The sequence below is a fragment of the Anguilla anguilla genome, chromosome 3 (assembly GCF_013347855.1).
Source record: "Anguilla anguilla isolate fAngAng1 chromosome 3, fAngAng1.pri, whole genome shotgun sequence".
NCBI lineage: Eukaryota > Metazoa > Chordata > Actinopteri > Anguilliformes > Anguillidae > Anguilla > Anguilla anguilla.
The window spans coordinates 37,530,541-37,555,917 of record NC_049203.1 but is presented as its reverse complement, the minus strand read 5'-3'; the positions used below and the strand labels follow the sequence as shown (position 1 = coordinate 37,555,917).

Below are 25,377 nucleotides of genomic sequence, written 5' to 3'. Positions count from 1 at the left end.
TTTCAAGTTTTTGTTTTTAATATAATTTTGAAGATATCTTAATTTCATTTTGACACTATAGATATTGAGAGCTACTTATATAGAAGTAGAAAAAAATCCCACTTAAATATATTTAAATATACACTTTACTGTGTACACAAAGGCCTTGTAAGTGGTTTTGGATAAGACTGCCTGCCAAATGAAATAGTCAAAATAAAATTTGTGCAGGATGTGGCCTGCCACCATGTGGTAGAGGGATTCAGTCTGGGTGCTCAATGTGAGAAAAACGTATTTAGCTCTGAGTTTTCAGAAATCTGTATTCAAAATATTGCTTTAAGAGATGGTTTTATTCATTTTACCTTGGATTCTAAATAGTCAAGGTATATAAAGGATAAAGTATATAAAAAATGACCTCATATAACCTGACCTAGAACACAGTGTACTCCAAGACCTAAAATAATCCGATAGGTAGAAACGCTTATCTGTAATTGTACCCTTTTCGTGTAATCTTGATTTGAAGCTGGAAGTGAACTTCCTGGTGGATTGTATTCTAACTAGTACACTCTTATAATATTACTTTAGAAATGGAGTTGATCTCAATCCAAACTTCACATTACATAAATAAACTGATTTTATTTTAGGGAGGATGAATTTAGTGTAGTGAGGATTAATTAAGATTAGATTATTCATAATTATTCTGATATTTGTGTATATATTGATCAGTCTGCCTTACCATAACTCTATGAAGTATTTTAAAAAGCAAAATCTTTCCTTGTGAGCTAGAAAATAAGTATTACTCAGGCTTCTGTTTCAGTTAGGCTGTTAGCCACAGCAGTTTCTCTGCTATAATGAAAATCAGACCTGTATGTTCGAAGAAGCTAACATGTAATTGGGGTGAGTGATATGTCTGATTGCGTAGCCTACATATTCATAAACAACTAGCTTGTTTAAGCACTGGAGGGGGCAGGAGCACTACTGTTAGTGAAGAAGCAATCAGAACATCTGGATTCATGTGCATGCTTTGTTGTCTGTATAAGTATTTATTTAACCATGGAAAAGGCATGAAATCAAAAGCAAGTTGAACAGAATTGCATTTTTTAAAATGTGTAAATGAGACAAACAATCAGAAAATATGATTCAGAATCTGGTTAGAAAAATTGAAAACCAATGAACAGGAAAATAGTGGATATGTAAAACAATAACCATAGAAAATAGTATTGAAATTGTCCCTCAAAGAGGGGTATAAAGTGGGTATAAAATGTTTTTAAAAATTCAAATGTAGTTGATAATAAAAGTAATGGAGTCATAACCTCATTGACACCAGTGGAAGTTCCCAGTTTGTCATTTTTATGAGACAGAGAGGTGCAGAAGCGGGAGAGGAACAAGAGAGGAGGGGTAAGGTGGGGGTTTGAGAAGGAGCAAATAGGATGTCCTGAAATGCCTTAAAACACTTTGGAACAATACATAATATGCTGTCGCATTGAGCTCCATATGGAATTCTGTGACCTAGATCTGTAGTCCTGTAGGTTCACCCTTTGATTGGTCAAGATAGAGCAAATTAATAATGCTGTCTGCACTGGGGGAGAGTGTGGTGCCCACTGCTTCTGCTCATGTTTTGGGTTTCAATGATTTATGTTCACAACAATGAACTGGCTAGTCTCCTGCCTCCTGACAGTTTATTTTTAATATCACAACATTCCTTTTTTCAATGCCTTAAAACATTTCCTTTTAAAATGTCTAATATATATATATTTCCATCGGGTTTTATTTTGAGCTGTTAAGTGGTGTAGTGGTAATTGTGTGTGGTTAGAAATACAGGGAGTGAAAGTACATTCACAGTCAATATGAAATTTATGTGGTCGTGCTGCTTGTGCGCAATGGTGTGTGGTCAGCTTTCGGTCGGCTTGTGGTCGGTGCATAAACCGAGAAGGAACTTAATCTGCCTGCTTAGAGTAAGGTCTGGTCACTGGCCGCATCCTGTCTGTGGAGTAGTTTGGTCATGGTTCGCCGGGCTGTGGTCGACATGTGGTAGTGATTCAACATGCATTGATGTGTACAGGGCGGGCTTGTGTAAAGGTCACGGTCATGCTTGTTCTGTGGTGTACAGTGGTGCCAGTGAATTGTGCCGCTGCTTCTTTAAACAGTTTGACGCAGTGCAGACAGGGACAGAATACAAATAGGATCAGATAGCTGAGGTGTACATGACTTCCTGCTTTATGAGATTCAGTATTGCAGCCACAGCCTGAACTCTTAGTTCTTCACATAACTGTTGGAGGGAGCTTGCAAGGATAATCATGAGTTAAATATTTCACAAATGTAATACAAATATTTCTCCTTTCACAAAAGTAGGTCCAAGCTAAATCAAAATGTGTCACACAATTTTAGTCATGTCGTGTACTTTAAAGTGATGCCACCTTGCTATGACAGTGCCTCATGAAATATTTATTTTCACAGAATTTTTGATGTGCTATATTTAGCAGCCATGTCTTATTCACATCTAAATGCCTTCTGTAATTAAAAACCCTCAGTATTAGAACGCTGCAATGTGTTTTTGGGATTGCTGATGTGGCAGCTGAAATTGGTAGCCGTTCAGCAACATGATTAGGGGTTTTTGGAGTTAAAAAATAGGACAGATATTATCAGCTTGTACCTGAATATCCATCCAACCGAATAAAGGAAATGACTTTGTTCTAGGCCTTTCTAAAGAGGAAGAGTAGGGCTTTTCTGAAAAACAACACTGGTAAGATGCAGAAGTCTGTTAAAAGATGCAATTACCAAATATGTGCCATTGAAACAAGACATAATTTTGCTTTTGACTTAATAACAAAAAGACTCTGTTGAATGCGACTTCATGTACATTGATATGCTAACCTGAGAAGACAAAAGCAGCCATTATCCATCCATCTGTTATATATACCTGCTTATCCTGAGTAGGGTTGTGGGGGGTGCTGGAGCCTATTCCAGCGTGCATTGGGTGAGAGGCAGGATTGTACCCTGGACAAGCCGCCAATCTATCGCAGGGCACACACACCATTCACTCACCATTCACTCACACCTACAGGCAATTTAGAGGCTCCAATTAGCTTATCTGCATGTCTTCAGACTGTGGGAGGAAACCGGAATACCCAGAGGAAACCCACGCAGACACAGGGAGAACAGGCAGACTCCACACAGAATGGCCTTCTTGCTGTGAGGCGACAGTGCTACCCACTGCACCACCGTGATGCCATAGCAGCCATTATGGGTCATTTATGTGCTGATGCATGTACATGTTTCTGGAGATTTAGATGTAAAAAGTTCATGCAAGCCAACCAGTGCAGCTGACGTTAGCTAGCTATATGGATACATACCAATTAAATATACTAGAACAAAGCGCCCTTTGGGCATTGCAACCATTGTCCTTGAGCCTCCCCTGAGCCCTGAGACTTTTGCCCCTGTACCCCAGGCCTCTCCATTGCGCTTTTGTTGGGCAACAGAGGGGGCTGCTCGCTATAGCAGCTTCATATCACTCTTCTTCTTCTACTAAGTACTTGCTCATGCTAGTTTTAGAGAAAACTGCTGTGGAAAACTCGGTAGTGTTGCTTGTCTGTCTTGTACGTATAGATAATTAAATACACTGTATTGAAGCATTGCAGTTTGATCATTTTCTTTATTGTGTGTTTGACCATTTTCTTTATTGTGTGTTCCATAGTTTACCATAGCTTCAGTCACCATGGTACAGTAAACTATGATTTTCTGACACGTTTACGAAGTGACTTAGTACCCAGTTTTACCAGTTGGCCTGTACCATAATTTATTACAGTACAACAGTTACCATGGTCAAAATAGCCTATATGAAACTGGAATTGTCCCCTTTTTTATTGCATAGATAATAACATTGGATATTTTAATGATATATTGACCGTCGAACTGGAAATGTCCCCGGTTTTCATTTCAGAAATCTGGTCACCTTAGCTAACTCGGTTCTTTGTTAGCATGCAAACAGTAGACGGTGAATCAGCACCGTGTAGACCGCGCCGACCACAAAAGGCATGAAAGCTAGCTAGGTAGTTTATTAGCGCCGACCGCAAGAAGCATGAAAGTTGGCTAGGTAGTTTATTAGCATGCTAACGGCAAATGGTGAATCAGCAATATACTTCAGAATTCTTACCCGACAATCTCTTGCGTTTGGCATCACGACTTTGTGACAGTGATTTGCGCTTCTTTTTAGCCATGATGCAAACATTCTTCATAAAAACTCACTCTGTCTTGAATGGATCCTCTCCAGCGTTTTCAGTTCTGAGCCGTCTGTGGTGTAATGTACCACTCACGGGTCGGAGACGAAAGTCGAATTCACGAATCAACGTTTTATTAAACCACAAAAACAGTGCCGAAACAAACAACTCGGTAGCGAAGCACCACTCTCCATTCAGGCTCACGGTTTAAGAGACCAGAAAACACACAGAACAGTGAATAAGTACCAAAACAGTGAATAAGCAGAGAGACTGTATAAATATCTTTGGAATAAGTACCAAGCGGGGCCAGCCCTCCTACAGTGGTGTAACTGTTACCATTGGTACGGTAGTTCCGGGTGACAGTAGTTCCAGATTGCAAAATAAATAAGTTAAAGTATTTCTTTAACATTAAAAATGAAATTATGAAAAACAGCATATGCAAACACCGGCCCCCTGAAACTTTTTTCGTGGCAAGTTTGTCCTGGCTTGTAAATTCTTAAGCCAGATTATTCAAATATTTAATTGCAAGTTTACACTCCATCATAACCTATATAACTATTGAAATTATTTGCAAAAATGCATTTTGAAGGTATTTTCATGTTCATTTCCATTTTATGTTATGTGTTATTAACGTACACATCAGGAGCTGCAATATCATCACGCGCCCAGAATCATTTGGATATGCTATAGGATAATTATAAAAAGCAATTAGATGTTCATTTCGACCATGCTTGATTAATGAAATATTTTGCAAAAGTGCATATTTTAAGGCCTTGTGCTACATGGGTTTGGCAGAACAATAGGGGCTGTGTAAATAAAAACATTTGTCTCTGTGCCAGTTTGGCATCAAATTGTTTTTACCCACCTTGACCACCTTGTAGCTCAAAAGCAGACACTCACTAATTTGGTAGCTTCACCAATATGCCCACATGATCACTGAATATATTGGGTAGACTATTGGTCACACAAGTCTGTTTGGTGAATGCAGAGAGAGTGAGCCGACATCTCTATACATGTCAGATTGTCTAAGATATGCATTTAGTGTTTGTTAAATAAATATGTGTATGTACAGTAGACCATCTAGTGTGTAAAAGCATAGGAAATTAAGGTTGTTTGGAACTGAAATGTTTCTACCATACCTCACACCTATTTTTTCATTAGAATTGTTTCTTAAATTACTGTTACCTAATTTTTAAAAGGGCTGCTCATTTTTATGACTACAAAAATACATTTTGTTGTCATAAACTTTAGTTATTGACAAATAAGCAAATCAGCAGTAATTGGGAACTCATTAGAACTAATTTGCTTTCTGAACATACATTTACATTTCAGTCTTTGAATTCTTTCATAAACTGTTTAGTCTGTTCTTTCTTTTGATTACAGATCATGGCAGAATTAATCATAAAGTGCACAGTCTTATGATACCTAGCATGATTACACAGTGACTTGCTTAAATGTGCATAACAGAAAAATGCTGCTCACTACTACAAAAAGTAACACTCAGTAATGTTTCAGTCCTCTTACATAAGTCAAACCGACCCACCCTGATTGCTGGACATTCCTTTTTCTGAAGGAGTACATTGATCATAATGCATTTCCTCTAGTCTGTATTTATAAGCATTTTTAATTAAATTTTTTTTTTGCATTTAATTAAGCATGTCCTCAGCAGCATCTAAAAGTGCTAAATGGGTGCTATTCATAAACTATGCACTTTTTCGCAAGTAATGATACTCATTATCATTGATAATAGTAATAGAGTGATCATGTATTTTTCTTCCTTTGCTTACATGGCTTCATTGAGCACATCTTGTATTTCACTGCAACTCACACCAGACACTGTACTTTTTCCAACCTGTATTTAGCAGCAGTGCTGGTATGTAGCCCCTTGCTTACCTTTGATAGTAGATTTCTTATCATTAAAAATGATTTGTTTTGGTTTTGTGCTCACATTTTTGTTTGAGAACGTGATATTATTATTATTGTCATCATGTTGTTGTTATTACGAGGCCTATTGAGTGTGCTACTACAGATTTCTTATGGGTTCAGTTGAATGTGGAGCCTTTCACAAGTGCATCTGTGAAGCATAATGGAGTGGAGAATATTTTTGTTTTGTTGCTTAAATAATCTGTTTAACTCAAAACTACAGACTATGTAGTTTTTGTAGTCACTAAGTTTTTGACTACAAATTTTTAATAAAAGCATTACAGATAATAAATCAATAATTTAGGCTTGTATCCAGCTAAGACAAAAATACACATCTTTTCACATTACTAAATCCACATACACATAAATAAAGAAAGAAATTGTCATCATCCTAAGGTTCACTGGCTATCTTGACAACATCATTTGCCTGAGCATGTTTGTGCTACTGTTCTGGGGTTGTTTATTTTGAGATTGCAAAACATGGATTCAGTTTAAATGGTAGAAAGTAGGGGTGCACCGATCATGAATTTTTGTGGTCAATTCCAGTTGCCGATTTTTTAAAGCCAAATCAACCGATTCCAGTTTCAATGGCCGATTTTTATTTGTTTATATATATATTTTTTTTTAAAGCAACAGGTAACAAAAATAAGATTTATTTTCTCTATAGGTCACCCATTCATTCAGAAACTTTTATTATTATTATTATTATTATTAGTAGTAGTAGTAGTAGTAGTAGTATTAACAGCATTATTGTTATATTGATCTGCACCAACGCTTTATTTAGGAGATGTTTCAGTGCAACGGTGGACAGAATGACATTTTGGGAAATGCAGCCTGCAGCTTGCGCATGGACTCTGCTCTCATTTCTGACATCATAAAACTGGAATACAGATCAGCCAAAATAAAGATAAATCTCCAGGTCACCGATCGTGTGTTATGGGTGGAAAACGATCCGTTTTGATCCACAGCTGATCAATCAGTGCACCCCTAGTAGAAAGCATTAACCCGTGTTTCCCAATGTGCCCCTATAGATAGACCTGCACTTCATGAAGAAGATTCCCCCGGGTGCTGAAGCATCCAACATCCTGGTGGGAGAGCTGGAGTTTCTGGACCATCCCGTGGTGGCGTTTGTGCGCCTCTCACCCGCCGTCTTGCTGAACGGACTAGCGGAGGTTCCCATCACCACCAGGTGAGCTCACCCCTCAGACCCTGTACACTCCAGATAATCTCATCCCTCAGACCCTGTGCACTCCAGATAATCTCACCCCTCAGACCCTGTACACTCCAGATAATCTCACCCCTCAGACCCTGTACACTCCAGATAATCTCATCTCTCAGACCCTGTACACTCCAGATAATCTCACCCCTCAGACCCTGTACACTCCAGATAATCTCATCTCTCAGACCCTGTACACTCCAGATAATCTCATCTCTCAGACCCTGTACACTCCAGATAATCTCACCCCTCAGACCCTGTACACTCCAGATAATCTCATCTCTCAGACCCTGCACACTTCAGACTCACCCTTAAGGCCCTGTACTCTCCAGATGAGTTCACCCCTCAGACCCTGTGCTCTCCAGATGAGCTCACCCCTCAGACCCTGTACACTCCAGATGAGCTCACCCCTCAGACCCTGTACACTCCTGATGAGCTCACCCCTCAGGCCCTGTACAGTCCAGATGAGCTCACCCCTCAGACCCTGTACACTCCAGATAATCTCACCCCTCAGACCCTGTACACTCCAGATAATCTCATCCCTCAGACCCTGTGCACTCCAGATAATCTCACCCCTCAGACCCTGTGCTCTCCAGATGAGCTCACCCCTCAGACCCTGTACACTCCAGATGAGCTCACCCCTCAGACCCTGTACACTCCTGATGAGCTCACCCCTCAGGCCCTGTACAGTCCAGATGAGCTCACCCCTCAGACCCTGTACACTCCAGATAATCTCACCCCTCAGACCCTGTACAGTCCCGATAATCTCACCCCTCAGACCCTGTACACTCCAGATAATCTCACCCCTCAGACCCTGTACACTCAGGATGAGCTCACCCCTCGGACCCAGTACACTCCAGATGAGCTCACCCCTCAAGCCCTGTACAGTCCAGATAAGATCACCCTTCAGACCCTGTACACTCCAGGGGAGAAGAACCTGTGCTCATTATACAGTAGCTACCAAGTGAACAAGTACAGTATAACTGCCTGATCAACCAAATGGGTGTGAGACTGAAAATAGCATCACTTTACTATCACTGCAAAAAAAAAGGCAAGTATTAAACTGAAATGAGTCACACTGTCCATTGGTAATGAAACTGGAAATACTATGACAAATAAAAGGGCATACCTTGAAATAGTTCCTAAAGAATGCAGTATGAGAAAATAAGCAATATTTTATATAAAGTGGCGGATGAACAAAATTAAAGGTTCACAAAAGTGTATCACTGGAAAGGTTCACATCATATGAAAAGTTAAATGGTTAAATGGTTCCCATCAAAAACTCATTCAAATTGGTGTGTTTTTACGTCACTTTCAAAAGGACTGATGACTGAATGACCTCTTTTTCCGATGCATTTGTGTCTCATCCCACACTCCTAGTATTTTCAGCAGATCATATCTACCATTAAACATTTCACGTCCATACATGTGCTGCTTATATGAGTCAGATACTGTAAGATGGAAGTGCTTCTGGAAATGCCCTTTCTGCATATGAGCTTTTTTAAAGGTTAATAGCTACTTAGCTCTTTGTCAATTTGGTCAGTGAGACTAGGACAGGTCTTGGTGGATTAATCCACTGCACTCACAGCACTTCCCTTTGTATCAGAAATGTTCTGTGTTTGCGTTTGAGCTCCCCAAGCAATCGTATGCCCACATAGATTTCATTTTTTCATTTTTCAAAGGCAAATTCATCTTTTTTTTACTGAAAATAAGAATGACTGAATTGACAGCTGGTACCTACTGAAGCAGACACGGAATGTGCTTTATCACAGCCATGGATTGTAATGGGTTGACTGTTGATTATGTCCCTGTAAGGTTCCTGTTCATTCTGCTGGGGCCACTGGGGAAAGGGCCACAGTACCACGAGATCGGTAGATCAATCGCAACTCTGATGACAGACGAGGTAAGCCGCGCCCGTCTCTTCACGGCAGCCGCCAGAGGCGCTTCCATGCTAAGCTGAGCGTTTTGCAGCGGCTGAAGTTTGTTTCTGAGGAGCTGCATCTCAAAGCAGCGAGGCGCATCGCGGAGTTAAATTCGAGCGGAGCGAACGCCGCGAGCAGACATGTGAGAACACATTTCGGTGCTCACCGAGCAGCAGACCCAAGCGTTTCACAGATCTCACCAAACACTTGAGGTGGTAAGAGGAGCACCAAGTGTTTGCTGGAATTATGACGCAAATCTGTCCTGTAATGACTAGCAGAGTCATCCACCTGCTAATGAGTTGTCGCCTCGAGCGATCAACACAGACATCCAAATCTGCTCACTTGATGCCTTGCCATGGCACCACATCAGGGACATTTTAGAGTGTAGGAGCCTTGCGCCTCCACTGACATTCTTTTTCAATTTAAAAAACCTCTAAATTCTAAATATTCTCATATAGTTGCATGTACTCCAGATCAGTTCTCTTACTTTGTGTTAAATTCTCAGAACTCAGATTGTCAAAGTGATTGTATGTAATGTCTCCATTGTTCTCTCTGGCCAGTTCTTAGTGAGTCAGGACTCATTGACTTCCATAAGAGGGAGAGTGAGTCTAAGTGTGTTGGTCTCAGGTTTTCCATGATGTCGCTTACAAAGCCAAGGACCGCAACGATCTGGTGGCCGGTATCGATGAGTTCCTGGACCAGGTGACAGTGCTGCCCCCAGGAGAATGGGACCCATCCATTCGGATTGAACCACCAAAAAATGTCCCATCTCAGGTCAGTGTACAACCTTCACCCCGCAGGCTGTATGGCTTTAATTAACCACGCTGGAGTTAATTCACTGCATTCCATAAAAATGCTTTGATTCAGCTTATATCCATATATCAGTTTATTTAAACGCAAATGTTTCACATTAACTGTTTCTCAGTTGTAGGCGTGAGAATGATTCACTGTACTGGCAGATTCTCTTTTGCATTCGAAATTTTGATAAATTGCAGCGGATGCAATTGACTGCTTCACCTTCAGACTTGACTTCTTCTGTAACAGTGGAGGTTTTTATATTGAGTTGATAGTCCCTGTTATAGACTTGGGTCTTTAAGGCTTGATGTATGTGGAAGAAATATGCCTTTTCTTGGTGTGGTACATTAATTTGATTGGACTTGCTGAAGACAGGCAAAATTAATACTCTGCTAATGGGTGTTGCAACAACTAAATCTAGTCACTGCAGTAAAGTGAAAAGGAGACATCAGGCCTCATTCACAAAACTTTTCTTAAATTCTTCTTAATTTTGTTCTCAATAGAAGTTCCTACGAAAAACCAAAGCTGGACTCTAGTAACTGCAGTAAAGTGAAAAAGAGACATTGGGCCTCATTCACAAAACTTTTATTAAATTCTTTTTACTTTTGTTCTTAAGTTACTACGAAAAAGCCAATTTGGGATTCATGAACATGTGAAGACCTTTGATTTTGTACATATCCCAGGTGTATCAGAGGATGAATGCCAATTGTTCGTAAATTGAATTAATGTACCTGATCATGTTGATTTGAATAAGGAAACATCCTAGCAATCGCATAAAAGGCATGCCACCTGCAAGGCCATGTACAAACATCAGCCATTCATCGCTCTCTCTGCAAACATATCTATGTTGCATATACATGGTCCTTAAAGACGTGCACTCTCCTCAAGGCACAATTAGCCAAGTAATCCAAAAGCAACAAATACACTATTGCTAAGTGTAGGGTTTGGCTGTGTGCTTATGGGTCTTCATATATCATCAATCATCATCAATCACTTTTATCAATAAGCAAAATGAATTACACACTTTCCCAACAAGGTTATTATCATAAACTAAGATTAAAAGTACATGTGAAAAAAGACATCATTGTAAGGTTAAATACAAATAAAAACTGAAACTAAAAACTGACCTAAAACTGAAAAACTAAAACTACCTATCCTGACCTTAAAAACTAACCAGAGCTAAACTGAAATTGAAATCAAATGCTAGTGAAAATTTTAGGTTATTCAGATTAGTTAGTGTAGTTAAAATAAAAAAGCATAATTAATATTAATATAAAACTAATATAATAATTGCATTGATAAAATTTTGTTGTTAACATGAGTTCTGTAACTGCTTATAATGACTTTGCCTGAAGAATAATTTTACATGTACCCCCATTCCAGCACTTTTTGTCATTTTTATTTGTCCTGATATTGTAGCTTGTTCTTGGCTTGGCATAAGTTAGGTCAGAATAGTGTTCACTGCGTGAACTGAACTGTGTTCTTGGAAATAGCTGTACAAAATGAGTATTGTGCCTTATGGAAGCTGTGTTTTGTAGTTGTCCAATGACCATGATATGCACTTTTGTACTTTGGATAAAAGCGTCTGCTAAATAAATGTAATGTAATGTAATAAAACATTCTGAATAGAAAACTATTCAGTATATGCTTTCACTAGTGTTTCTGAGAGTTTACAGGCCTGCAAGGGGAGGCTGCCCTGCTCACACTGGTTGTTTTTCACGCAGGAGAAGCGTAAGATTCCAGCAGTGCCCAATGGCACAGCTGAGCTCAACGAGCATGGCGGCCATGGAGGCCCAGAGCTGCAGCGCACTGGCAGGTGAGTGTGTCTAAATATGGGGTGAGTGGGGTGGGAGGGTGCACTATACACTGTGTGGGTGTACACGTGGAGAGCAAGAGGGTACCCTACTGTGTGGATGGGGGTGTGTTCAGAGAGAGGGCATTATTTATTACTGCCGCATGCACTGTCGCCCTCCTCATTAGCAGTTCAATACAGCGGTTCAGCCATGAGCTGCCCGCATTTTCTTTCACTCCTCTCCTCTTTCTCCCGCTTTAGTTCTGTTTCCTCGGCAGATATGTTCAATTCACTTGATTCAGTTTCATTTGTATAGCGCTTTTTTACAGAGATGCTGTCGCAAAGATTTACATAGAAAACAGAATGGAAAATCTGCCACAAACCTAGCCTGAATGCCCAAAAAGCGGGCAAATGTGAGGTAAAAATAAACTCCGCATTGAGAAGAGGAACTCGATCGGCTATAGTGGGGGAGTTGATCCTCCGTTGGTCGGCCCAGTATAATAGTAACGATAGAATGAATGGTAACAAAAATGTGATGAGGGTTCTATCAGAGCAAATAATCAAATAGGCTAGGCAGGTTATAAGATAAGATGTTAAACTAGCTGGTAAAATAGACATTACAAGTGAAGAAACCCATATTGATATACAGTTCAGAGGGGCAGAGGGGTGCTTATAGGGACTGTTTGTCAGGGACTTGTGCAATAAGGAAAGCAAGCCACAGTAGTCATTTAATACCCATTGAAGAGGTGTGCTTCACTTGTATTGTGTCTGATTTATATTTTATCAACCGGTAAAACAGTACTCACTGCCTTAATTGTGTTAACCAGGTTGTATGTTTAGTATTGTATCTGGTCCAGATGGCTTTTTGACTGAAGTGCGATGTTCACCCAGGGCCGCTGGGAAAAGGCCCAGTTTAACTTTGATTTATTCCTCATGCTGCATTTCAGCTGAGATATGTGTCAAGCTTGCAGTTGCCACGACAACCTCTGCCGCACAGTTGACGAATCCCTTTGCTTTGCTGCGGGAATGTGATCATACCTTGGTGGTCCCATTTTCGTTGTAGCCAATGGGCTCAGAAAAGGTTGACAGTCAGTACGGTTTAGTACTGAGCATGAACCAAAAGTCATGAAGTATGTGGACTTCTATTCAGAGTGGAATGTTACATACGTTCCTTTTCAGCTTGTAGTACTATAGGTTTTTGGCTGGACCGCAACAGCGGAGCCAGCCCTACAAACGCGAATGTCTGTGACTGAGTGACTGAGTGATGAAGTTACACCATTGGTCGGCCGAGTTATGAAGTTACACCATTGGTCGGCCGGATCACGTGTGTTAGGGCCAGCCATATACTAGGTTTTAACCTGGTCTTGTTATTTGAAATGTTGGTTTCTGTTTTAAGTCAAATGTTGTAAATTTCCATTCGAGAAGGTGACAGGTGTCCATCCTGAGTGGAAAATGGAGGGTTGTATCCTGAGTGCTTTGAGGCTTCTGAAATAAATGAAAACAAAGAAAGATGCTGAGCTGGGATGAGCCAGAACCCCTCCAGGCCTGCTTGAAAAGGCGTTTACGTTGCATTACATGGGCTGTAATTTAGTTCATTAATGTTAACACAAGGGTAGACATTAGGGGAAAATGCATGTGTTATATAGTGCAAATTTAAAAGTTTTTCTTTTTTAACTTTCTATTGTTTGTCAAAAAAAGTCATCTCTATTTTGTATTAATCCATGTTAGAATTGTGAGATAATAGCAATCATGTGATAAATAGCTATAGCTATCATACAGCTAAATTGGCAAGAATGCACAATTGATGGAAATATGTTGCAGAGATGTGTGGATCTGACTAAATTGTGAGTTGCAAAAGCAGAGAACATCCACTGGCACAATCCAAATAACCATCTCCTTTGAGACAGCTTTAGAGTGGACAGTGCAATTGGCTAACCCAATCCCAGTTTGAGAGCTGACTTAACCCCACCCCTATTTGAAGGCTGAGTTAACCCCACCCCCATTTGAGAGCTGACTTATCCCCTCCCCTGTTTGGCAGCTGAGTTAACCCCTCCCCTGTTTGAGAGCTGAGTTAACCCCTCCCCTGTTTGGCAGCTGAGTTAACCCCACCCCTATTTGAGAGCTGAGTTAACCCCTCCCCTGTTTGGCAGCTGAGTTAACCCCACCCCTATTTGAGAGCTGACTTAACCCCGCCCCTGTTTCAGAGCTGAGTGATGCGGTGTCACAACATCAGAAAGGCCTAATAAATTTGCATTTAATTAATCATAATCAGCATTGTAACTTGTATAGTTTGATTTGTGTACCTCTTAACGTGCTGCAGTAGACTGAATCAGGCCCAGATTTACTGTACTGTGCACAAGCACATTGACATGGTCAGTATTTATGGTCAGTGTTTGGTAATTCATCAGCTCTGGGTTGTCTGGCTTTTAGGCTCTTTGGCGGGCTCGTCATGGACCTTAAGCGCAAATTGCCGCACTACCTGTCGGACTACACGGACGCACTCAGCCTGCAGTGCTTGGCCTCCTTCCTTTTCCTGTACTGCGCCTGCATGTCTCCTGTCATCACCTTTGGGGGCTTGCTCGGGGAGGCCACTGAGGGTCGCATTGTAAGTCCCCTTTCATCACTTACAGTCAATCACAGGGAGTGTGGAATGGCCTGGAGGTGACTGAGTTTATGAAATACAGTCATACTCGGCTGAGTGTCTCATTGAGCCAGATGTTGTAATTTCACTCTGTATGATGTATGATGTCAGTTGATTAGTCATCCATCCATCCATTATCTATACCCGATTATCTTAGTTAGGGTCATAGGGGGTGCTGGAGCCTATCCCAGCATTCATTGGGCGAGAGGCAGGATACACCCTGGGTAGGTCCAGTTGATTAGCCATTTATATTAATTGACCAAATTTATTAAAGGGGAACTTAACTCTTCTTCAGTGTTATTGTATTTTCCTGATCCCTCACTGTTCAAAGGTTTTAAAAAAACTTAGTTGTGGTTAAATGCACATATCTATGCCCTGATAACTTACTTGCTGTGTCCTTATGTGAGACACAAAATTTGACTCCGCCATACTTCAGTACAACATTGTCTACAGTTCTTCAATGTTTATTTTTGTCTTGCTGTGTGTGGATTGGATTTCAGTGGGTGTTGTGTGTGAATGGGATGAGAGGGCATGTAAATAAAATACTTTTCATAATTACTGATGCTACCTTGACCTTTCATTCTCATTGCATTTCTCTTATTTTATTTAATGAGTATTTTTGTAGTGGGCCAGAAGAACCCAAGACAAGAGGGCAGTCTGTGCTGTTAAAGATTGCATCTTTAAAGAGAATTCAGCAAATTTGGGAACCAAAAAGGATCACATTAAAAATGAAATGTATATGTAGCTGTAGTTTTATTAGATAAAGTTAGATAGCTTGATTTGCTTTTTATAGTTATACTGATCCAGTTAGGCAAAGTGCAAGCTATTGAAAACCTCTGAAAAATGAATCTGAGCACTGTTGTTGCCAACTAGCTAGGTCCATACTACTGTACAACTGGCAGAGACCAGTATCATACAAGTACAGTATTTTGTTTGCGTCAGTATTCCTGGGGCAGGGTACTGGGGGTAGGGGACAAAAACTGGAATTCCCCACTCGTTCTTTGCTCTAAGAAGTGTGCACTGGCTTTTGGGAATTATTGGCTCATTTTTCCATGATGGGAGTTGGATGTGTAGAAAATTTTTTTTTTTTGTAAATGTTAAAGATTTTTGATGATGTTCTATATTACCATTGGACTGGTGAATTAAAAAAAACGATTTTAGGGTGAAGTTTCAGGTTGAGATTGCCACAGATGGCCACATTATGGAAAAGCTAAATTATTATGTAAAATTATTACAAATATGCTAAATTAAGTGGTAAAATAGCCCCCCCCCCCTTGAACTGTTGGGGGGGAGGGGCTCTCCTGAACTGTTGGTAGATTACTCCGTAATGCATCAGTAATTTCGTAGGCTGAAAATTCAATTTAAGCATTACAAATTAGAATGTAAAATAAATGGTGATTGTTTTGTTCATTTGCATGAACCAATGGGTGGTTTTTCATAGATGGAGTTAATTTCGGAATGCATTTCCTGTTTCCCTGATACTGTACACAGTGTAATGGTTGTCATTTTGTTCCAGAGTGCCATTGAATCCCTGTTTGGAGCTTCCATGACAGGGATAGCATATTCCCTGGTTGCAGGCCAGCCTCTCACCATACTGGGCAGCACAGGACCTGTGCTGGTGTTTGAGAAGATATTGTTCAAATTTTGCAAGTAAGTCTGTCTAGCTGCATGCTTTCTTGTGCCCCTGGGTTCTGTCTTGACACCGTAAAGATACAGGAGCTGACATGATCAATGAAAAATGGTATGGCTTTCCCCATTCACCATAATGGACTGACACATTTGGTTGACAAGCTAATTTTGTGTGTGCACCTCAGAATTTAGTCATATAACCCTTTCTTTTGGAATGGCTTTCTTCCTGAATAACAATCCAATCAAAAACTATAATTACATTATGTGTGGGTGGGTGCAAGTCCTGCACCTGTGAACATAACATTTTTCTAACAGTTGAACATTTTTGTTACGAGGAAAAGGAGTAGTAAATGTAGTAAGCCTGCACCAGGTGAGTACAAAATGTCAAAATGGCAACAAAAACTCTTTCAGATACAAGTTGTCAAATAATCAGTCTGCTCTAGATGCTTGAAACTTTGCAATAAACAACTCAATGCATAACGAACATTATTCTGTCTCACACAAAATATGGGTTGCCAGCAATATCAATCAATCAATCAATTATATTTGTATAGCGCTTTTAACAAAGGAGCTTTGTCATAAAAGCAGCTTTACAGAGAATCAGCCCCCAAAGAGTAAGCCTAGGGCAACAGTGGCAAGGAAAAACTCGGACTCAGAGGGGGAACCCATCTGCCGTGGGCAGGCACTGGGTTGTTATGGAAAATCAATAGTGGCAGGAGGCGGGGGTGCCCAGCTGGTCTAGCTGGTCTAGCTGGTCTAGGGCTGGAGCTCCGGGCCAAGGGGGGGTGCTCAGCAAGCTTGGGCTAGAGCTCTGGGCAGGTGCCCAGAGCCGAGGAAAACCAAGAAAAAAAAACATTGTTAGGGGGTTAAAAAGGTATATTAGCAAGCAGAGCAGAAGAGACAGAGGTACCTGCGTGCAATAAGGAAAACCCCGGCAGAATAAGGCTAGCATTGGGCTGATGTGTTCGAATCTCCTTGTTCTAGTGAGAATACGAGCTGCTGCATTTTGAATTAGCTGGAGCCCTTTCAGAGAGGAATTTGCACATCCAGACAAAAGAGCATTGCAGTAATCTAATCTTGAAGTAACAAAAGCATGAACTAGCTTTTCTGTATCATGTAAGGACAGTATTTTCCGAATTTTTGAGATATTTCTCAAGTGATAAAAAGCAACCCTAGAGATGTTTTTATTATGTATATCAAATGCAAGATCTGTATCAAAGGTAACACAAAGATCTTTGATTACAGCACTTGAAGTAATGGAGATTCCATCAATGTTAAGCATATAGTCAGATCGCATCTGAGGGACTTGGGCCCCACTACCATTATCTCGGTCTTATCAGAGTTTAGCAAGAGAAAATTTTGGGTCATCCATTCCTTTATGTCTATAAGACAGGCTTTGATCTTTGACAGCTGGACAACTTCATCAGGTTTAACTGATAGATACAACTGAGTGTCATCTGCATAGCAGTGGAAATTAATGCCATGTTTGCGAATAACTTGTCCCAGGGGGAGCATATAAAAAGAGAAGAGCAAAGGCCCAAGCACAGATCCTTGTGGTACTCCATATCTAATCCTGGATTTATAAGAGGAATCATTATTAAAATGCACAAATTGATATTGGTCTGATAGGTATTATCTGAACCAAGAGAGTGCCTGTCCACGGAGGCCTACAAGATTTTCAAGCCTATCCAGAAGGATGAGGTGATCAACTGTGTCAAATGCTGCACTTAAGTCTAAAAGCACAAGTACAGAGATGCAGCCATTGTCTGAAGTGAGGAGGAGGTCATTGAGTACTTTGACCAGGGCTGTTTCAGTGCTGTGAGAGGGTCTAAAACCAGATTGAAAAACTTCCAATATATGATTGGAGTGCAAAAATGAACCAAGTTGTTTTGAAATGGCCTTTTCTAGTATTTTAGAAAGGAACGGGAGGTTCGAGATAGGCCTGTAGTTAGACAGGTCATTCACATCCAAGTTTGACTTCTTCAGAAGGTGTTTGATGACTGCAAGTTTAAGAGTCTGTGGTATGTGTCCAGATGCTAAAGACGCATTGACAATATGTAACATTGGTGTTCCAATCACTGGTAGTATCTCCTTGAAAAGCTTTGTAGGGATAGGGTCTAGAAGACAAGTAGAAGATTTTGAGGAATTAACTATGGCATTAAACTCCACGAGGTCTATTGGAGCAAAAGAGTTTAGATAGGCCGCCCGTCTTTCTGAAGATTCTTCTGAAGATTCTGCATCCATGCGTTGAGCGGATGGAAGGGCAGACCCTATATGAGGGTTGGCAGGAGAACTTTGAATCTTGTCCCTGATTTTTACAATTGTGTCATCAAAGAAATTCATAAAGTCATTGCTACTAAATGATATTGAGACACATGGATCAACTTCATTCTTGGTCAGTCTGGCAACAGTGTTAAACAGGTGCAATATATTCTGTGGCTATAGGCACTTATGATAAAGTAGTTCAATTGCCAAAAATAAGGACATTTTTCACTGAAGATAAACCTGATACAAGGACTTGATCCATCAACACCCCCTCTTTTCAGAACTAAATTCTGGACATCAGGGTATGTGCAGAAACCCTATCACAAGTTCCAAGTGGCATATCTATAATATTGTGATGCTAAACTTCATAAGGGATGGGTAACACACAAGCAGATTTCCTACATGCTGAACATAACCATGAGCAAGTGTTTAATGCCTGGCTCTGTCATTTCAAGTGGCTAGCCGTTACTGCCACATTCTGAATAGCTCAGCTGTGCCGTACGAAATGTGCAGAGCTAATCAAATAGACAGCCGGTCTACTACTGTATATCTGACTCACATCATCATGGATGTCTGATCTTCTGCATGGCGTAGATCTATTGCTCCGGAAATTGTGTTAACAGTAGATTGTTTAGTTGCCTGCGTACAGGAAGAATTTAACTGTAACTGTCACCACTTATCATATATTAAACAGTAGTCTAAAACTCACATTTATAGTACTATAATGCTGCATACTCTGATATCTGTACCTTACTTGTAGGTGGTGCTTTTAGCTGTATTCACATGATCACATTCCCCACACACCAGGCACAGCTGTATTTACATGATCACACACTGCATACAGGAGGCATAGCTACAACCAATCAAATTTTAGCTTGGTGTAAAAGATCAGAATGGCCAGTGTACATAGGTCGGGGGAAGTTAGCCTCTCTCACTTGAGACTCTTTCACAGCTGGAGTAGCCGACCCCAGTCTGGAGAGCAGAGGGTGGATTTGCTGTAGAAACGGGGCCAAAGTGGAACAGAAGGGAAGGAAAGGGCAGCCCTATGTTACTCACTGCTGTCTGGCCTAGAGCCACAGTAATGCATGATAAACACGTTACGCTGATCAAGTGCATATGCCAGTCAGGCTGCAGGCAGATGGCCGCAGATTATGTACATGCGTTCAGAGATTGCATGCCTCCTCGTCCCCGCCAGGGAGTACGGGCTGTCCTACCTCTCGCTGAGAGCGTGCATCGGACTGTGGACCGCGTTCCTCTGCCTGGTCCTGGTGGCCACGGACGCCAGCTCCCTGGTCTGCTACATCACGCGCTTCACTGAGGAAGCCTTCGCCTCCCTCATCTGCATCATCTTCATTTACGAGGCCTTGGAGAAGCTGATCCACCTGGGAGAAACCTACCCCATCAACAAGCACAATGACCTTGACAGACTCACCCAGTATTGGTAAGCGCTCGGCTCGGTTCCTGGGAACTTCGCTCGCAAAGCGCAGATACGTGCTTTAATCGCTTACACACTTACGTAATTACATACAATTCAATGATTTTTAATGAGAATTAATTGCTACAATTACTGATGGTTAGCGATATCCCATGCTGCCTGATATCATTAGGTGCTGTTGGTTTTTTTGTCTGTAATATCACAGTCTGTTTTTCTGCGCATTGTGACAAACTGCCAATTAAATGGCTCCTGTCACTGAATAATTCATACATTCTGGAATGCATAAGCACTCTTCGGTCTCTGTCTGATGATGAATTTAAAAAAACTGAGGAATCATTATCAGGGATTTTTATGGAACATAAGGTCCACACTGATAAGGCCCAAAAAGCCTGGCAGTAATTCTAAAAAGGTTACAGTCCATAAATTGGCGATGTCTTTGCATTCAGTGTTCAGGCCAACATTTGGCCGATTTTGCTTTTTTCTCCTGATTTGGCCTGGCTAATTGTATTCATGAAGCGGTCTCATTGCTCCAACCTCCTCTGTCAGCTTAGGAGAGCACAGACAAGCATAGACTTTCTTCCAAAACATGCTTCTGCTTCTATTCTCTGCGTAGTCCAGCCATTTTCACCGTCCACAAGCTCTCAGTCATTGTGTCAGTGGAGTGCACTGCATGTGTAGCTTGTGCTGGCGGACAGCAGGCACCCGATCAACTAGAGGGTTCTCACCAAGCAACCAAAAAATGGCATTTGTTTTTGGAGCTAACTTCCTGGTCTTGTTGAGAGACGTTGCTCGCTAGTGCCTGTGTGGTTGGCTCCAGTATAGGTCTTTCAGCCACCCATTTCAGTGCAAGTCAGTGGTAACAATACGGTCAAAATAAGTCAATAATTTTTTCCCACAAGAACATGTAGTCGCTATGGTGTTTTTTCTTTGCTTAATGTCTCCCCATCTGCTGTTTTGTTGCATTTGGACAATATCTTAATATATTGTGGATGAATCAGGCACAGTTTACATCACTGCCAAGCAACTGCACGTAACTGTATCTCACACGTTTATTGGAAGACCCAGACAACGGCCCAGACTTCAGGACCATATAAGTGTCCCTCCTTTTCCCTACTGCACAGTCTCTGGCTCCAATTTGTACAATATGGCAGGATGAAAACTGCACTTCTGCAGTTTTGAAACGCTTTTCACGAGCCCATGGAAACTCAGTGGGCGACATCACTGTCACTGTCAATATTTTTCTCCAGTCTATGGTTCTCACCCTAGTCCTGACAGGACTAAGCTAATTGTGTCCCCTCACTCCAGATTCCTGGTCACAGTGAGTTAATGATATTGCTGAGGCTCAAGTCTGTGATTTTTCAACTAAGGGGTGAAAGACCCATTTTACACATCTGAAATTAGAGCTATGTCACTGGTCATGTAGAAAGCTTATTGCAAACAGGTGCAGTGTTTTCTTGTTTTAAGGTGATGATGTCATTGGACAGGTGATCCAGGTATGCCTCCTCCCCTGTAGGTGTGCCTGTAAGCAGCCTCTGGACCCCAGCAATGCCACCCTGAGCTTTTGGGAGGACAACAACATCACCACTTCCGAGATCTACTGGGATGCTCTGGATGTCCAGGTAAAAGAACGCATCTGTGAATGCAGATTTGTGATCTGTCTGATCTGTGAATTCAGATCTGTGATCTGTCTCGTCTGTGAATGCTGATCTGTGATCTGTCCCGTTTGTGAATGCAGATCTGTGATCTGTCTCGTCTGTGAATGCAGAATTGTGATCTGTCTCATCTGTGAATGCAGAATTGTGATCTGTCTCATCTGTGAATGCAGATCTGTGATCTGTCTCATCTGTGAATGCAGATCTGTGATCTGTCTCATCTGTGAATGCTGATCTGTAATCTGTCTCATCTGTGAATGCAGATCTGTGATCTTTCTCGTCTGTGAATGCAGATCTGTGATTTGTCTTGTCTGTGAATGCAGATCTGTGATCTCTCGTTTGTGAATGCAGGTCTGTGATCTTTCTCGTTTGTGAATGCAGAATTGTGATCTGTCTCATCGGTGAATGCAGATCTGTGATCTGTCTCACCTGTGAATGCAGATCTGTGATCTGTCTCATCTGTGAATGCTGATCTGTAATCTGTCTCATCTGTGAATGCAGATCTGTGATCTTTCTCATCTGTGAATGCAGATCTTTGATCTTTCTCATATGTGACTGCAGAATAAAACCTTTGCAAAACACAGGTATGAGAGGCAGTGCTGTGCTTAAAGTGTGTCGCATACAGGGAGATACCATTTTCTATATTAGTGATTATTTAGCAAGGTCTGACAGCTGGAAAAGGGCTTTTCACACTGTCACCTGCTTTTATTTGGAGATTAAAAGCTGCTTGTTGGGAACGGTTTTGAATACACAGAGGGCTTTTTCTGAGCTTTGTCTCCGCATGGCATGTTCTCCCAGATGGAGCTGCACCAAGAGAAGAGATTAAGGGCATGTGGATGGGATTACCCAGGATTAGCCATGCAAAATCACTGTAAAAGCACATTTCATGTATTCCATTTGTTTTGTCTTGGGCTGCTGTGCCATTAATTGTAATGATGCACACTTTGTCAGCAGTACACAAACCAGCCTCACCAATTACACATTGCAGGGGTCCTTTCAGTACACTACAACCGTGACTGCCAAAACTCTGCCTGTGGAATATTATGGATGTTTATCGTGCTTGTTGAATGAATACTGTGTGCCATGTTATTTAAAGGTTTAAATTATTGTCTTTTATGTTCTAAATGTGTATTTAGAACAGAACAAAATTAACTGATTTTGTCATGTCTGTGATTGCTGCATGTCTGTATTATTGCTAACAACAAACCAGTTCTTCTCCAGGGATTAATAAAATATACTGTACTTACTTTCTTCTCTGTAATCTACCCCTCTGCTGTACCTACCCAACAGGTCACAGTCAGGCAGTATACAGAAATACATAAATTAATTTATTTATATTCATGCTAAAGCTAGCATCTATTTGAGTGTATTTCACATGGTAGCTGTGGATGTTTCAGTGGTTTGCCAGAAGCTTTTGATTTAAAACCTGGTTACGACCTAGTCAGCTATAAAACTTTTGTTTTTCAATCAAATGTAGCCAGGTTTTCATCTGAATGCTTAGACACAGTTTTCGCCCACTTTTCACCGCAAAAATGTTCACTGGATATGATCTTGCGTCTATATGATGTGTTATTATACCCTGTAATCTTGCCTCAGCAAAACAATTAAATAACTAAAATAAAATAATATGAATATGCATGTATAATTTTATTTAAATAAAAGATGTGTAAGTTCTCTCTGTGAGTCCTGTGGATCCCTGTGGCACAGACCCAGGCTGTGAGGTTCCCTTTGCTGTTCCAGGACTGCATAGAGAAACGAGGGGAGTTTGTGGGCAGCGCCTGCGGTCCCCATGGCCCGTACGTCCCCGATGTCCTCTTCTGGTCCATTGTGCTCTTCTTCTCCACCGTCGCTATGTCTGCTTTCCTCAAGGAGTTCAAGACAACCCGCTACTTCCCCACCAAAGCAAGTCAGATCTCATGTTCTGTTCAATAGAATAGCCTGCTGGCGACCTCTAGTGATGAATTCTGGGAAGGCTCAGGAAAAGTCCTATAGTCTGTTTTCTAATACTGCATTGCTTATTTATGGATGTAGTATTCAAGTATGAATCTGTATTTAGGGAGCCTTGACTTTCCCTGGAGTTCATTTGATTTGAATACTTGCTAACTTGTTCCTGGAAGCTTGAAATTAATTTCAAGGTCCATCTCAGGTGTGCACATTCATTTTTGACTGTACTGTAAATTACTGCAGGGTTTGCATGTAGTTGTTTTCCAGGAGCACGCCCAGTTGGACTGGCAGGGAAGAGCCAAATGGTTAAAGATTGTGGTGTTTTGAGTTTTGCTATGGTTTTCTCCTCAGGTGAGAGCCATCATCAGCGACTTTGCCGTCTTCATCACCATCCTCACCATGGTTTTCGTTGACTATGCCTTAGGAGTCCCATCTCCAAAGCTCCAAGTCCCCAGTAAATTTAAGGTGAGTTGTGTAATCAGTCAGCAAACAGGTTGTGTTTCACAGTCATAAGTACGCATTGCAGTTGAATAAAGAAGGACCAAAACTTTCATTGCTCGTGGCTAAACTGAAACTGACTCACAATGCACAAAAGGAATTTACTGTCCCAAGGATTCCCTCAGATTGTACTTTCCTGTAAATAAATACCATGCCCTCCTGTAGCCCACCAGAGATGACCGCAATTGGTTTGTCAACCCCTTGGGCCCCAATCCCTGGTGGACCACGGTTGTGACAGTCATCCCTGCCCTGCTGTGCACCATACTTATTTTTATGGACCAGCAGATCACAGCTGTGATCATCAACCGAAAGGAGCACAAACTCAAGGTATGGACAGCAAACAGACCCTCTTCTTCAGTGCTCATCTGAAATTTATTTTACAAATGTAAATATTATTCTATCCTGATTCCTACCATTTTAAAATGACTAGTATTAATATTGAACTGTGGTAGTTATGTGTGTACCTGTTATATTGTTTTTAACGCTGTACCTTTTTATGAAGTAATATTTAGTCATTATGTTTAAGTATTCCGAGAGAAACACCTCCCAATTTATCAACTGTGTTAAATTATGGCTTCAGTGTTAAATTATTTGTCCTTTAATATACAGTAAAATGATATATTATGTGGAGAATAACACCCCGAAAAAGTGGTTTGTTGGATGTATGAAGAATGTGTACATCAGATTTACAGTGAGCTCCATAATGTTTGGGACAAAGACATATTGTTTTCTTGATTTAGCTCTGTACTACACAATTTCAGATTTGTAATCAAACAATGCACTTGTGTTTAAAGTACAGACTCTCAACTTTTATTAAAGGGTTTTATTGTACATTTTGGTTTCATCATATAAAAATTACTTGTTATACATAGCCCTCCCATTTCAGGGCACCATACATATTTGGGAAAAATGGCTTCACCGGTGTTTCTGATTAGTCAGATGTGTTCAATTGCTTCCTTAGTGTACCGTAGGTATCAGAGAGCTGTCAGTACCTAGTCGTTGATTTTTGGCTTTTGATTGCCTTTGGAGTCTATTCTTGACATTTGTCAACATGAAGAGCAGAATTGTGCCAATGAAAGTCAAGGAAGCAATTATGAGGCTGAGAAAAAGTATATGAGACTTTAGCCAAACCTTAGGCTTACCAAAATACACTGTTTGGAACATCATTAAAAAGACGGAGGGCGCTGCTGAGTTCATTAACTGCAAAGGGCCTGAGGAGGAGCTCTACAGTTGATGATTGAAAAATTCTCACCGCAATGAAGAAAAATTTGCAAACACCTGTCCAATAAATCAGAAACACTCTTCAAGGCATGGAGGTGTCAGTGACTATTGTCAGTTAAAGACTTCACAAACAAAACTACAGGGCCTCCTTTCAAGATGCAAACCACTAGTCAGATGCAAAAACAGGATGGCCAGGTTACACTTTGCTAACAAGTACCTTTCAGAGTTCTGGAAAAAGGTTTTGTGGACAG

At 40.9% G+C, this 25,377-nt stretch overlaps 1 protein-coding gene across 3 annotated transcripts in view; it reads left to right on the top strand.

Moving 5' to 3' along the window:
• The window catches only part of LOC118223762 (sodium-driven chloride bicarbonate exchanger-like), a 94,482-nt gene that overhangs the window by 56,242 nt on the left and 12,863 nt on the right, over nt 1–25,377 (top strand). For all 3 annotated transcript variants that reach the window (XM_035410729.1, XM_035410730.1, XM_035410731.1), the window contains 11 exons: nt 7,148–7,305; nt 9,148–9,235; nt 9,882–10,028; nt 11,774–11,865; nt 14,272–14,446; nt 15,999–16,132; nt 19,572–19,817; nt 21,325–21,430; nt 23,204–23,365; nt 23,759–23,872; nt 24,071–24,232. In XM_035410729.1, the coding sequence (XP_035266620.1) occupies nt 7,148–7,305; nt 9,148–9,235; nt 9,882–10,028; nt 11,774–11,865; nt 14,272–14,446; nt 15,999–16,132; nt 19,572–19,817; nt 21,325–21,430; nt 23,204–23,365; nt 23,759–23,872; nt 24,071–24,232 (1,584 nt within the window). The remainder of the gene's footprint in view (nt 1–7,147; nt 7,306–9,147; nt 9,236–9,881; nt 10,029–11,773; nt 11,866–14,271; nt 14,447–15,998; nt 16,133–19,571; nt 19,818–21,324; nt 21,431–23,203; nt 23,366–23,758; nt 23,873–24,070; nt 24,233–25,377) is intronic.